The sequence below is a fragment of the Aquarana catesbeiana genome, linkage group LG12 (assembly GCF_042186555.1).
Source record: "Aquarana catesbeiana isolate 2022-GZ linkage group LG12, ASM4218655v1, whole genome shotgun sequence".
In the NCBI taxonomy this organism is placed as follows: domain Eukaryota; kingdom Metazoa; phylum Chordata; class Amphibia; order Anura; family Ranidae; genus Aquarana; species Aquarana catesbeiana.
In genome coordinates, this window is record NC_133335.1 from 210,786,679 (window position 1) to 210,801,591 (window position 14,913).

General features: G+C 41.9%; 1 protein-coding gene across 1 annotated transcript; it reads left to right on the forward strand.

Annotated features, from left to right (window-relative positions):
* Positions 1-13,724: 13,724 nt before the first annotated feature.
* On the forward strand, positions 13,725-14,660 carry LOC141114283 (olfactory receptor 5AS1-like). The gene has a single exon (XM_073607884.1). It carries the CDS (start codon positions 13,725-13,727, stop codon positions 14,658-14,660), a length of 936 nt encoding a protein of 311 aa, XP_073463985.1.
* The last annotated feature ends 253 nt before the right edge of the window (positions 14,661-14,913 follow it).

Consider the following 14,913-nt stretch of genomic DNA (forward strand, 5'->3'; position numbering starts at 1 on the left):
TACAGGAAATACATATTTTAGAGAAAGGGGAGAAAGACGGGTTATTTAAAGATGATGCGTCGAGGGGAGGAAGATGGGCAATTTGGACGACCTTTAGGAATTCGCTCTCTTATGCCGAACTGACGATGAAGTAATCCGACCCCAAGGGGTATTCCAGTAGTTTCACCCTAGTAAAGGAAACAGCAACAGATGTCTGCGGGGGGGAAGGGGGGTGGGGTACGGGGAGGGGAGGGTGGGTAGTGGGGAGGTTTCTGAGAGATGATGTTGGGATTACTGAATGTTTTTGTCTATTTTTTTTTTTTTTTTTGGCTACTCTCTCACGTTTTGTATGGCCTTGTGAAAAATTTAAATAAAGATTAAAAAATAAATAAATAAATAAATAAATAAATGGTTCTACACCTTCATTTGAGTCCAGCTGCGTTTGATTATACTGATTGGACTTGGTTAGGAAAGCCACACACCTGTCTATATAAGACCTTACAGCTCACAGTGCATGTCAGAGCAAATGAGAATCATGAGGTCAAAGGAACTGCCTGAAGAGCTCAGAGACAGAATTGTGGCAAGGCACAGATCTGGCCAAGGTTACAAAAAAATTCTGCTGCACTTAAGGTTCCCAAGAGCACAGTGGCCTCCATAATCCTTAAATAGAAGACGTTTGGGACGACCAGAACCCTTCCTAGAGCTGGCCATCCGGCCAAACTGAGCTATCGGGGGGGAAGAGCCTTGGTGAGAAAGGTAAAGAAGAACCCAAAGATCACTGTGGCTGAGTTCTAGAGATGCAGTCGGGAGATGGGAGAAAGTTGTAGGAAGTCAACCATCACTGCAGCCCTCCACCAGTCGGGGCTTTATGGCAGAGTGGCCCAATGGAAGCCTCTCCTCAGTTCAATACACATGAAAGCCCGCATGGAGTTTGCTAAAAAAACACCTGAAGGACTCCAAGATGGTGAGAAATAAGATTCTCTGGTCTGATGAGACCAAGATAGAACTTTTTGGCTTTAATTCTAAGCGGTATGTGTGGAGAAAACCAGGCACTGCTCATCACCTGTCCAATACAGTCCCAACAGTGAAGCATGGTGGTGGCAGCATCATGCTGTGGGGGTGTTTTTCAGCTGCAGGGACAGGAGGACTGGTTGCAATTCGAGGGACCTCAGACTGAGCCAAAGGTTTACCTTCCAACAAGACAATGACCCTAAGCACACAGCTAAAATAATGAAGGAGTGGCTTCACAACAACTCTGTGACTGTTCTTGAATGGCCCAGCCAGAGCCCTGACTTAAACCCAATTGAGCATCTCTGGAGAGACCTAAAAATGGCTGTCCACCAATGTTTACCATCCAACCTGAAAGAACTGGAGAGGATCTGCAAGGAGGAATGGCAGAGGATCCCCAAATCCAGGTGTGAAAAACTTGTTGCATCTTTCCCAAAATGACTCATGGCTGTATTAGATCAAAAGGGTGCTTCTACTAAATATTGAGCAGAGGGTCTGAATACTTAGGACCATGTGATATTTCAGTTTTTCTTTTTTAATAAATCTGCAAAAATGTCAACAATTCTGTGTTTTTTTGTCAATATGGGGTGCTGTGTGTACATTAATGAGGAAAAAAAATTAACTTAAATGATTTTAGCAAATGGCTGCAATATAACAAAGAGTGAAAAATTTAAGGGGGTTTGAATACTTTCCGTCCCCACTGTATATATATATATATATATATATATATATATATATATATATATATAGTGGTATTGGGGTTTATTTAGCTTCAGTGTAGAGCTTACCAGTGAGCTGAGTCTACGCCAGATATGCAGTTTATGGGCTTTTTGGCCCATGTTTATTGAAGTAAAAGAAAAACAGTCCATCCAGTATTCCCACGCAGGGGTTTCTTCCACAAAGCAATAATGAAATAAATGGAAAATACTGAGCCACCTGGCTCTCTGGTCAGCACTGCTGTTCAGGCGTTGACCTCGGTCCTCTTGACCCTGTAACTGTGTCCTTGTTTGGTACCCACACTGTACCTCTGGTGACACTCTCTATTACAGCTTCCTGGCTTACATTATTGCCACACGGCTGCTTCAGGCCTGTAGCCTAGGCCTATGTCTGCTCCTTAGAGCAAAAGGGTTTTCTTGAGTTAAGCTCTCTCCTAGCTTATTCCTGACTGATCAGCGCCTTGCTGTTCTGTCACAAAGTAAATGTGCCTCCTGCAGACATGCATGCTCTGGCTGCAATACAGAAACAGAGGGGGAAGGGAGCGCTGACAGGTGCTGCTGTTGAACAGATATGGGGCAGTAGTGTGGAAGAGGGGAGGAGGCAATAGGGTATATCCAGGGGGTAACAAACAGTTAAAAACAGTCTTAGAATATATGACGAGCGGCAGCCAGCTTCTCAGAGTAGAAGGGACTCTGTGATATAGGAAAGACAAAACAGAAAAAAGGCAGCGTCGCTCTAAGGGTAGTAGATTAGGTAAAACAAGGCTTTAATAATTTTAAAATGTGCACTCACATTTGAGTAATAAAAACAGGCATGGGTTAGTTCTCCTGAGCATCGTGGAGTCTCATCTGGTTCCAGCTGGACTGTGGTGGGGTCAGACCCCGGCCGCTTCCGGTGGCGTCCGTAGCTCCGAGGTGTGGGATTCCCTCAGCCAGCGCGTCAGCAGGTACGTAGGTGGATGACGTCAGATGTTGGGGAGCGGGGGGGCATGGCCGTAGCGCTCGTGTTCGGAGCATGCATGCTCCTTCCTTTGTGTTATTGCTAAGAATTACAGGCCTACAATGTAAAACGCCAAATTTCTATGCAAAATAATTGTACCGCTTTGAGACTCAAAAATCTGAAATAATCATACCGCCAAGGAGGTTAAATAACATAAACATAACAAGAGATGAAAAACATAAATATATAACAGTGTATATATATATATATATATATATATATATATATATATATATATATATATATATATATATAAAATTTAATCCACAGCAGCACTCATAAATGTGTCCAAAAAGGCAAAAAATTTCCTTAACAATTAGTGAAAAAGTCTTTTAAAACCACACCAAAAAGACAGTCCTTTTTGAAGAGTTCAAAAACAATATGTGTATATGATGACACCAGTTCCTCCACCACAGTGATGAATGGGAGATCAACTCCCGTTAAGAAACAAGCTCACCAGATGATGTTGCCATTCACTCTTGTGTTTGGCAAACAAGCTCAAAGATTTTTTTGAACAGCTGCTGTAAAATGCCACACTCCGTTCACATGCCCAGGTTTGACTCCACATGTAGAAAATTGAGGGAGAAATGGAGCCTCCAATAGTGTAAAATCATTTGAGATATTGATTCATTTAAAATATATATTGCACGTACATCAAATACAGTTAAGACCAGCCTTTTTGGAAAATATTACAAGACATGGCAAGCGGTTCTGCGTTGCGATCTCCCCACTGCTTCATTCGTTAGATATCAGAACATCATCCCAGCTTCAACATGCAGTCGGCGTGTAGCCACTCCCCAGATTTGTGGAGAGCATGACTAATAGTTGTCCTGTGGACAGATTCTCCCACCTGAGCTGTGGATCTTTGCAGCTCCTCCAGAGTTAACATGGGCCTCTTGGCTGCTTCTCTGATTAATGTTCTCGGCCTGCCAGTTTAAGTGGGGAGCCATGTCTTGGAAGGTTTGCAGTTGTGCCATACTCTTTCCATTTTTGGATGATGGATTGAACAGTGCTCCGTGAGATGTTCAAAGCTTGGGATATTTTTTTACAACCTAACCCTGCTTTAAACTTCTCCACAACTTTATCGCTGATCAGTTTGGTGTGTTCCTCGGCCTTCATGATGTTGTTTGTTCACTAAGGTTCTCTAACAAACCTCTGAAGGCTTCACAGAACAACTGCATTTATACTGAGATTAAATTACACAGTTGGACTCTATTTACTAATTAGGTGACTTCTAAAGGCAATTGGTTCCACTAGATTTTAGTTGGGGGTATCAGAGTAAAGGGGGCTGAATACAAATGCACCCCACATTTTTTAGATATTTATTTATTTATTTATACTTTGTGTTGGTCTATCACATAAAATCCTAATAAAATACATTTACTGTACATTTTTGGTTGTAACATGACAAAATGCTGAAAATTTCAAGGGGTATGAATACTTTTTCAAGGCACTGTAGCCACCCTATAACAGAAAGGCAGATCACAGCAGTCAAAAAAAGGGATTCAGAGATCTGAAAGAAAAGAAACAAAGGAACCGCGCTCTTATATTATACAACACATATCACAAAATCACCATAGTGAATAAAAAAATAAATAAATAAATAAATACATCTTCATTTAAATTATAAAAAAATACATAAAAATTGTGAAGTCCAGATACAACAGGAAACAAAGAACCCGTCATTCATACATGACACAATTGTTAGGTTAAAATGTTTGTTTGTAGTCATGTTACAAGATGCATACCTGTTGATACATTTTCTGTGTGGCATTGTTCATTTGTGGTCCATGTGGACCTTTTTCACTATATAAATAAACAATTAAAAAAAAAAATTTTTAAAAATTGTGAAGTCCATGTGTAGATCCCACACCTGAATAACGTCCTTAGTAAGTATGGGAAAGGTTCCTCTCCACCCGCATGCAGACACACAATGCACTCACCAGACTTAATTGACCCCTATTACCCCTATTGGAAAATCCAAGCTGTCATACAAGAGGTCACAGAAATGAATCCAAACCGCTGCTGTCATCCTTTCAATATATATATAGAGAGCGTATTCAAAGCTCCAGTGTTGCCATATAGAGAGGGAGAGGAAAGGATACTCTCATGGTGCAGTAATTCAAATAATTTATTTGAAAAAAGTAGGTTGTATTGAACTTATACCAAAGCTAACTAGCGCCCCACCTGCTTTCCAGCTGACTATAAAATGACAAATCTCAAACCCCACCCTTGGTCCTCAAGTTATTCAGTTTACAGTTTATTGGGGTATCCCATGCTCCTTCTCCCTATCCAAGTTCAATGTTCCCCCCCAGAAAAAAAAAAAAAACTAAAAAAGAAACCCCTAGACTGTTTTTTGGAGCCAGTGGAAGAGTATGAAAATGCTGGGTGCCTGGCTGTGTGTGCTCTCAGTGGAGAAATAGGATTTTTTTCACCAGCAGCTCCTACAGGGGTGGGCTACACATAACTACCATAATAAAATTTATGTTTCTTGCTTGTACAGTATAATGAGAATGTATTTAATTAAGGTAATAAAATAAACAAAGCCTATCACAGAGGGACCTTGTCTACAATCCCTAGAAACCTAAATCTGAATTGTGGAAAATATATAAGCGTGAGATCAAACAATGTTCTGCAGCATATAGCCCCAGAAGAGTTGTCAGTGTTGTATGAGTGTCCTATTTATCTTTTTATACTGTAGGTATTATCTCTCTCTTTATAGAATTTAAGAAGACATTTAAAATTAATTTAATATATTTATTTAATATAACAGTGCCTGGACATACTGGACTGTATTCAACCACCTGACCATGTATTGATTTTACAGTATGAGTATAAAGGCAGCCTGCCATGAGGGAGTATTTAAGCTGCCGTTGCTGCCCTTGCTGAGTTCAGAGCTATTGCGTCAGGGTAGAGAAAGCGCATGTGAGGGGGGAATCAGAAAAAGAGCTCACTGATGTGATGGTGGAGGTGAATAGTAACAGCTAGGCATCTCTTAGCAATGTCCTTAGCAACATCCTTATGCCCCGTACACACGGTCGGACTTTGTTCGGACATTCCGACAACAAAATCCTAGGATTTTTTCCGACGGATGTTGGCTCAAACTTGTTTTGCCTACACACGGTCGCACAAAGTTGTCGGAATTTCCGATCGCCAAGAACGCGGTGACGTACACCACGTACGACGAGACTAGAAAAGGCTGGTTCAGAACCAAGCGTGGCACCCTTTGTGCTCCTTTTGCTAATCTCGTGTTAATAAAAGTTTGGTGAGAGACGATTCGCGCTTTTTCAGACTCGTGGCTTTCAGATCGTTTTCTGCCGTTCAGTTTGTGCTCGTGGGTTTGTATCTGCTCTTCAGTGCGTGCAGTCAGTTCGTATCAGAGTTCTCTGTGTGATCTTGCCTGCTCGTTGCTGTTTTTCAGGTCGCTCTTCACAGGCCTTGCTGTTCTTCAGTGCATTCTGTTACTTCGTTCTGAGCAGCCGACCGTTTTCTAGCCATGTTTTGTATGCGTACTCCTCGTACAGTTCGTGCTGTGCGGGGGCTTGGTGTTGGGGTCCTGACCTTGACACAAGTCCAGTCCATGAACAGGGTGGGGGGGAGTTCATGGACCAAGAATTGGTTGCTTCAGCGTGACCAGTTCTCTCATATGCCTTTGCTCCGTGAGATCCGTGAGAATAATCCTGATGATTTCGGGAACTTTCTCAGGATGATGGTCCCCGTATTTCACCGTTTGTTGGCTTCGCTGACCCCTTATATTAGCAGGCAGGATACCTGCATGAGGCAAGCCATCACTCCGGAGCAGAGGTTGATCGCTACCTTGCGGTATTTGGCCACAGGGAGAAGTCTGCAGGACCTCAAGTTCTCGACAGGCATCTCCACCCAGGCTCTTCTTTGTGGACATTTACTGCTTGTGTTTGTTTGAGCTGACCCTGACAGAAATGTGTGGAGTGCAGAAAATGTCGTGATTGTGTAACCTTATACAAAGCACTGTTGGCTGTTATTTACTAAATGCAAAGACACTTTTCACTACAAGTGCACTTGCAACTGCACTGAAACTGCACTTGTAGTGCAAAGTGGATTTCCCCTTAGGAAATAACCCCCATTTTCTCATAAAACAACAATTACATCACCCCAAAAGTGTTGTAGTGTTGAGACAATAATCCACACATTCTTGATGAGCAATCTTTTTAATACCTGCACAATCACATGTGCATTTACCAAAGGTTTTTATGACAAACCAACATGTTTGTTGTATAACAATTTTTGTGGTGTCATTATCCAAAATCAAAATGTCCATTTTATAGAAAACAGGCCTGTGTAAAACCCACAAGAAAGACACAAATCTTGATCTTACAAAGTTCACATTTGGTAGAACTGGAAGGCAATATCAGACATGAGTATTTAGGAACTGTGTTTGATATAGCGTTCAGATGGGGGGAAATCACCCCTGGAAAAGCCAAATTTGGAAGATGCACACAAATTTCCCAATGTCAACATGTGCTATCTGCCATCAGGGGGGATCAAGGGATGTGTTTTGGGGGAGAAAGCCCTTCCTCACCGCTACTTTATAATTGAGGAAGGGGTTGCACCCCCAAAACGCGATCTCCCGTGATGGCAGATAGCACATGTTGACACACTGTGTGCATCCTCCAAATTTGGCTTTGGGTAAAATCAAAAAAACATTTCGCACATTGTAGCAGACAAAAGAAGAAAGTGATTTGGAGGGGGCTTTAAACTCGCCCCAAAACATCAATGATGTTTTTATATTTTGGAATAACATCATTGATGTTTTGCTTGATGTTTTCCAATTGTAAATTACACCCCATGATCTCCCCGATCAGGATCTGGGCACTTTCGGATGTGAAAGGATCTTCATCCACAACCTCACGATCACCTAAAAAGAGAGGAACCCAAAATAAATTAGTTTTCAAAAAAATGCCGCCATCCATCTCTTATCTGAGCCTGTGGTTGCAGACACTCACCTGTTGTGGTGACTACTTCCACCACGTCTTCTTCCTCCTGCTCATCTTGTGTTGGGGGGATTTCCCCTTCTTCCAGAGGGGGGGGGGGGGGGGCTATGGTCTCCTCGGATGAGGGGTGACCTCTGAGTTTTTTCTCCCCTATGTAAAACAAAAATGGTATAATTAGCACACAGATATTTAATGTCAGAACTATAAACATGAAACATTGCTTGGAAGTGGGGTACAATTGTCTATTTTAGCCGAGTTCCAAGATGTAGCTTTTTTAGTGCCCTTTGTCAAGCTGCAATACTTTACCTGTTTGGTAAAAGCTTCACAGATGTAGCCCCCCCTATAGTATACACTGGAGCACCTGTGTGGCCCCCCTAATAAAAATGGTGTTCTTGTGTCCCACACTAGTGCTCCAGTGTCCAGATGTGAAAACAGCTGCTGAGTGTCCTCTCCTTACACACAATCTAGTTTGCATTTCATTCTAGTAACAAAGCCATCTACACAACCCAATTCTTTGAAGACAAGTATAGGGCGTCAAAATGGTGGCCAAATGCATATGGCCTAAACAATGGTATTTTATCGTCCGAAATAACAATGTGTGATCCGAACGAATAATGTGCCCATGAACATGAAAGTTGCCATTTTAAACTGTACAACAGTTCCTAAAAGCACATGGAGCAGCACGAACGTAATAAACACAAAAAGAATAGGAACACAGCACAACTACTTACTTTTTTGCAGCACTCTCCGGATCTTTCTGTACTGCTCATGTTCTCGTAATTTCAGGTCCGACCACCGCTTCCTGAGCTGATCTTTCGATCGTCGTACCCCGAATTTCCGGTGCAGACTCCTGACCACTTTCGCCATGATCTTGGCCTTTCTGACATTGGGGTTGGGGTAAGGCCCATACTTTCCATCATAGTCGGACTTCTTCAGGATGTCCACCATTTCCAACATCTCCCCAAAGGACATATTTGAGTCCTTTAATCTCCTTCTGGATTGGGACGTTTCAGGCTCCAGCCTTTCCTCCTCCTCCTCCTCCTCGTTGCTGTAATTAGCACGATCCTGCTGTCTATCCGCCATGTGCTCTTCCTCCACTGTGCCGAACGAAAAGGGGCAGGGAATAGACTAGAAAGAACGTCAGGGGCGGGCGGAGTTATACGCATGCGCAGTGTGTATAAATCGTAACGCGCGCGTCTTACGTACGATCTGTGAGCGGAGGAAGGAGCATCGGAGACGCCGATCGTGCTAACGAAGGTAGGATCTACACTTGGGCCTATACTGCTTCGAAATGGAAGCCTATATTGTAACAAGATTAGGGGAGTTTGGCCTGACATTAGGGTTTGTCTTGTGTTGTGTCTTACAGAGAAAATGGATGGGTTCAACGACCACAATTTCCTGCCCCTGTTCATAGACAAGTACAGGGAGCTGCCCTGTCTGTGGCAAGTCAGACACCCCCACTATAATCACAAACAGAAGAGGCAGGCAGCGCTGGAGAAACTGCTGGAGTTGGTGAAGCCGGTGGTCCCCACAGCAACCATCCCTTATTTGAAAGCTAAAATTGGTGGCCTGAGGAGCACTTATCTTAGGGAGCGCAAGAAGGTCACAGATTCCCAGAGATCCGGAGCTGCAGCAGATGACATTTATGTCCCCAGGCTGTGGTACTATGAGAGACTGCGATTTCTGTCAGACCACACTGAAGTCAGGGAATCCCTCTCTACTCTTCCTTCCACTCTTCCTTCCATCCCAGCTGAGGCTTCCGATGTCCAACCTGGGCCTTCCAGCCAGGAAGAAATGGAGGAGCCCAGCTGGAGTCAGGTATAGCATTCTTCTACAGATTTCTGGTCAATAAATAAATGATGTTTATTAGATGTTATTATTGATCACTAATTGCTGATTAAAAAAAGTGCTTTACATATCAATAGACAGTAGTGGGCACCCAAAATTGGGAAAAGAATGAAAACTGCTGGGCTCAGAAGGATAGTCTGTTATATTTGTTAACATTCAATTTGCAGCAGTCAGGAGGTGAAAATTGTGTGTGATTGATGAATAAAAAACTAAAACTATGTCCCTTTTTCATACACAGGAAGACCTCAGCCAGGAGGAGGCTGTGGAATGTGGCAGTCAGGAGGAGGCGGGGATTAGTGTCAGCCAGGAGGAGGCGGGGCTAAGTGGCAGCCAAGAGAAGCCTGGGACAAGTCGCAGCCTGACTGAGTCTCAGGTCCCTCCCCTCCGCCTGCCATATAAACGAGCCAGGAAGGCCACTCCGAGTCCCGTGCAGGATTCAGCATACAGGCTGATCCAGGAGGCTTCGGCGTCCCTCCGAGCCTTCCCCAGTCCTGAAGAGGCCTTTGCCTGCATGGCTGCCACAAAATTGCAGGGCATGCAGGAGGGCCAACGCAAGATCTCTGAGGACCTGATTTATAAAGTCCTTCGTAAGGGGGAGAGTGGGGAACTGACACACAAGACGGATGTCATTGAGAGGGACGATCCTCCTCCTCCTCCTGCTGCCACAACTCCACCACCACAGCCAAAGCCTGTAAGGAAGCGTGGAAAGAAGACCAAAGAGTGATGACCTGGGTTCAGTCTGGTCTGACAGAAGATGCAGTCTCTTGTATGACCACAGCCTGGGGACACAGATGTCATCTGCTGCTTTCCGGATCTCTGGGACTTCTGGACCAGACTGCCCTCCCTTATGATATGGACTCCTCAGGCCACCAATTTTGCTTTTAAATAATTGATGTCTGCCCTGGGGGTCCAAGGCTTCGCCCACTTCTGCAGTTTCTCCAGCGTTGCCTCCCTCTTTGTTTATAGTTGTGACCCCTTAATAAAATTTTTTTAGGTAAATTCTACTCTCCTGTGTGTGTTTTCATCCAAAAAGGACAGTTTGTTGGTGAGGATTCAGGTACATTTCTAAAGTACAATGTGAAATTAACAAGGGACAACAACACCAAACAATCTCCTACAGATTAAATAGAACAACATATTAGTGGTGTTGTGGGAACTTGTCACCAAAAACACACACAAACATTTTCGGGAGTACAAATCAAAATCACCAAAAAATAAAAAAATAAAAAAGAGAAACACAAAAAAAGATTCTACATTAAAGTCCAAAAATAAAAAAAAATTTTGTTGTCAGATGTGAGAAATCTAAATATATTGAGGGAATCCCGATAAATAGTAACGAAATAAGTTTGTGAGAAGTGTGTGTGAATATGAGCATCAAAACTACTTAATTCTTGTCACATTATAAAGAAGAAGAGAGTGCGCTGTATTAAACCATTTTGAACATTGCAGCGTGACGAAAGTGCTGTATCCATTCCGAACGCTACGTTTACCAGAACGAGCTGTCCCGTGTCGGAATTTCTTCTGAGCATGCGTGGCACTTTGTGCGTCGGAACAGGCCACACACGGTCGGAATTGACGCGATCGGATTTTGTTGTCGAAAAATTTTATCTCCTGCTGTCCAACTTTGTGTGTCGGAAAATCCGATGGAAAATGTCCAATGGAGCCCACACACGGTCGGAATTTCCGACAACACGCTCCGATCGGACAATGTCCATCGGAAAATCCGACCGTGTGTACGGGGCATTAGAGTTTTTCAGGCAGGCTTCATGAGGTACGTAAATGGCCTACATCTATAACAAGGGCATTATTCAACTTTGATCAAAGCTGTACAGCTTGTTTTTATCTACAGACATCACTTATCTGCATAGGCAGTTTTTTGGGTAAAGGTGAACTATGGGGTTAATTTACTGAAGGCAAATCCACTTTGCACTACAAATGCACTTGAAAGTGCAGTCACTAAAGATCTGAGGGGAACATGCAAGAAAATAAAAAACAGCATTTTTGCTTGTACATGATTGGATGATAACATCAGCAGAGCTTCCACTCATTTCAGATCTTCCCCTCAGTTCTACAGTGACTGCACTTCCTTTAGTAAATCAACCCCTATGACTTTAAACCATAGCTCCCAACTGTCCCTGATTTCGAAGGACTGTCCCTGATTTGGAACAATGTCCCTCTGTCCCTCATTCCTCCTCATTTGTCCCTCATTTTGGTCTGATCTATACAGATGTTTTTAAAATGCACTTTTTATCTATCAAAAAGTGTTTTCCAGCACTAAACCTTTCATCTGATTTCTAAATTGCTGCATTTGTAAATTCCAAAAGCCATTATAAAGGAATAGTAGTGGTAAAAATAGCACTTGTGGGTTTAGCCAATCTTGTTTTTTTTTTTGCACAATTCTCCTTTAAGGGGGCGTGGCAAGGGGCATGTCCTATGCTTGCATGCATTTGCTGATAGGTGTCCCTCATTCCCATCTCAAAAAGTTGGGAGGTATGTTTTAAACTGAGGGTTCAATTGTGCTTTGACTGTACTAGAGAACATTGAGGTTGCCTGTCCTGCCAAACTGGACTGTGCTGCATGGCAGATCTGCATACATATTTGTACTGGATAGACAGAAAGACAAATGCTTTGGCAGGTAATACAGCTCCTATATATGTACAGTATATCATCTGTGTATTTAGCTATTTGTCTTGTGTTTAGCTTTAGGTCAGAATAACTCCTAATTTGCACAGTTCAGTAAGTGAGTCAAAAAGTATTAAACTGGTCATAAGTGGCTTGAATTTTAGTCATTTCCTGTAAGCACCAAAACGAATTGGCCAAATAGTGACTACATCCCATCAGACGTTCACGTAGTAAGGTAATTATGGGGGAACAAACACGGGCCTTTATATGAGACATGTATCCACTAATAAATAAGGTACGTATATATCTTTTGTGTAAACTATAAATATATCCATTGGTAAGTATAGTACATATGTATCATTGGTATAACTATAAATAACAAAACGTATACAAGAAAGAACAAATGTTGATTGTAATAGTACATTCCAGCCAAAAAATAGTACAGAATTAAAAACATAGGTCAGAAAATTGCACACAAGAGCATCACATGGGAATCATAGCATTCATAAAATGTGTACCAGTAAAAACTGCACAGACACAAAATAACAAAATAGGGGTAACTGTTATGCCCCGTACACACGGTCGGACATTGATCAGACATTCCGACAACAAAATCCTAGGATTTTTTCCGATGGATGTTGGCTCAAACTTGTCTTGCATACACACGGTCACACAAAGTTGTCGGAAAATCCGATCATTCTGAACGCGGTGACGTAAAACACGTACGTCGGGACTATAAATGGGGCAGTAGCCAATAGCTTTCATCTCTTTATTTATTCTGAGCATGCGTGGCACTTTGTGCATCGGATTTGTGTACACACGATCGGAAATTCCGACAACGGATTTTGTTGTCGGAAAATTTTATAGCAAGCTCTCAAACTTTGTGTGTCGGAAAATCCGATGGAAAATGTGTGATGGAGCCCACACACGGTCGGAATTTCCGACAACAAGGTCCTATCACACATTTTCCGTTGGAAAATCCGACCGTGTGTACAGGGCATTAAACATATTAGAATTGCTTACCAATAATGGTTGGTAGTTGGATGCTCTACGCGTTACGTGAAAAAAATTCTCTTACTTCGGAGCGGGTGCAAGCCTTATATTGATCAGTTAAAACTGTACACAGTGTGAATAGCCAGGGGTGGACTATTTACGGCTTGCACCCACTCCTGAGGGAAGTGAGTTTTTTAATGACCATTATTGGTCATCAATTCTAATATGTACGATTCTAATTCTAATATGTAATTCTAATATAATAAGAGCCAACAGCCATGCAAAGTGTCGGTTGCAACCTCTCAAAGGGGGATGTTTATAGATCCTATATATCGTATTCCAAGAACATAAGCAAAAATATTATATAGTGTTAGCGAATCAACCAAAACTGGATTTGCATATTATTCTTATAACATATCACACAAGTGATGTCTTTCAGTTTATCGAACAAAGAAGTCACCTGGATGAGAAGCAAAATATTTTCGAATTGTTGGACTTGATTTGCTACCTCTACTTACAGTACATGATCTGGATGACTAAAAACCATCATAGACCAGTAAAAATGTTTTTTATTTATACTGCAGATTTATGAATTCAGTCAAAAATATGTGTGGAAAGAATTATACAAAAGTCTCAGAATTTGTTCTTCTAGGATTTGGAAACCTCCACACATTAAATGTTGTATTGTTTATAGCCTTCCTAATCATCTTTATATTCACTATCACAGGAAATCTTCTGATCATTGTATTAGTATCCATCACCCCAGCCCTTCAGACACCCATGTATTATCTCCTAAGTCATCTCTCTTTTTCGGACCTGTTGATGTCAACCAACATTCTTCCAAACATGCTTGGCAGTCTTCTTCTTGGGGAGAAAATAATTACATACTGTGGCTGCATCACACAATTTTATTTTTTCTGTGCAACAACCATTACAGAATGTCTCCTCCTCGCAGTCATGTCCTATGATCGGTACTTGGCCATCTGTAACCCTTTGAGATATGCCAGTATCATGGACATGATGTTTTGTGTCAATCTTTCAGCTTGGCCATGGCTGTTGGGTTTTACATTGAATCTTATAGGCGTTTTGACTCTGTCAAATTTTGACTTTTGTGCTGATAATGTCATTGACCATTTCTACTGCGACCTCTCCCCTCTTCAGAAGCTCTCTTGTTCAGACACCTCTTTGGTTGAACTTGAAGCTTTTGTCTATTCCATACCAACATTTGTTTTTCCATGTGGTTTTATCATGGTGACTTACATCCACATCTTCCATACTATTCTCAGCATACTGTCCACAACAGGCAAACAGAAAGCATTTTCAACCTGCAGTTCTCACCTTTTTGTGGTGGGGACATTTTATGGGACACTGATAGCTAAATACATGATACCTTCTAAAGGACACTCTTTGCTTATCAATAAGATTGTATCTTTACTTCACACTGTGTTTACTCCTTTATTTAACCCTATTATATATAGTCTGAAGAACCAAGATATCAGGACAGCACTTCAAAAACTCTCTTGAGCCTAATAAACATGATCTGAAAATCAGATGAAAAATACCGCTTTCGAAGCAATCATCATTAGTACATAGCTTTCGAGAGCGGAAAAATGACAGTTCATCCAAAATTATCCAAAGGGACAAACACGAAATTTTTTCTCGTACGATACAAGATTGTACGATTTTCGTTTAATCAGTACAGTTTTTGTCCTAAAATACAATACAAGTACAATATAATACATTACATCACTTCGGAAGTTGTATTCTGTTGTACAAG

Bases quoted from the DNA above. Each gene is read 5' to 3' on its own strand.
- LOC141114283 (XM_073607884.1), top strand. From the start codon at position 13,725: ATGAATTCAGTCAAAAATATGTGTGGAAAGAATTATACAAAAGTCTCA.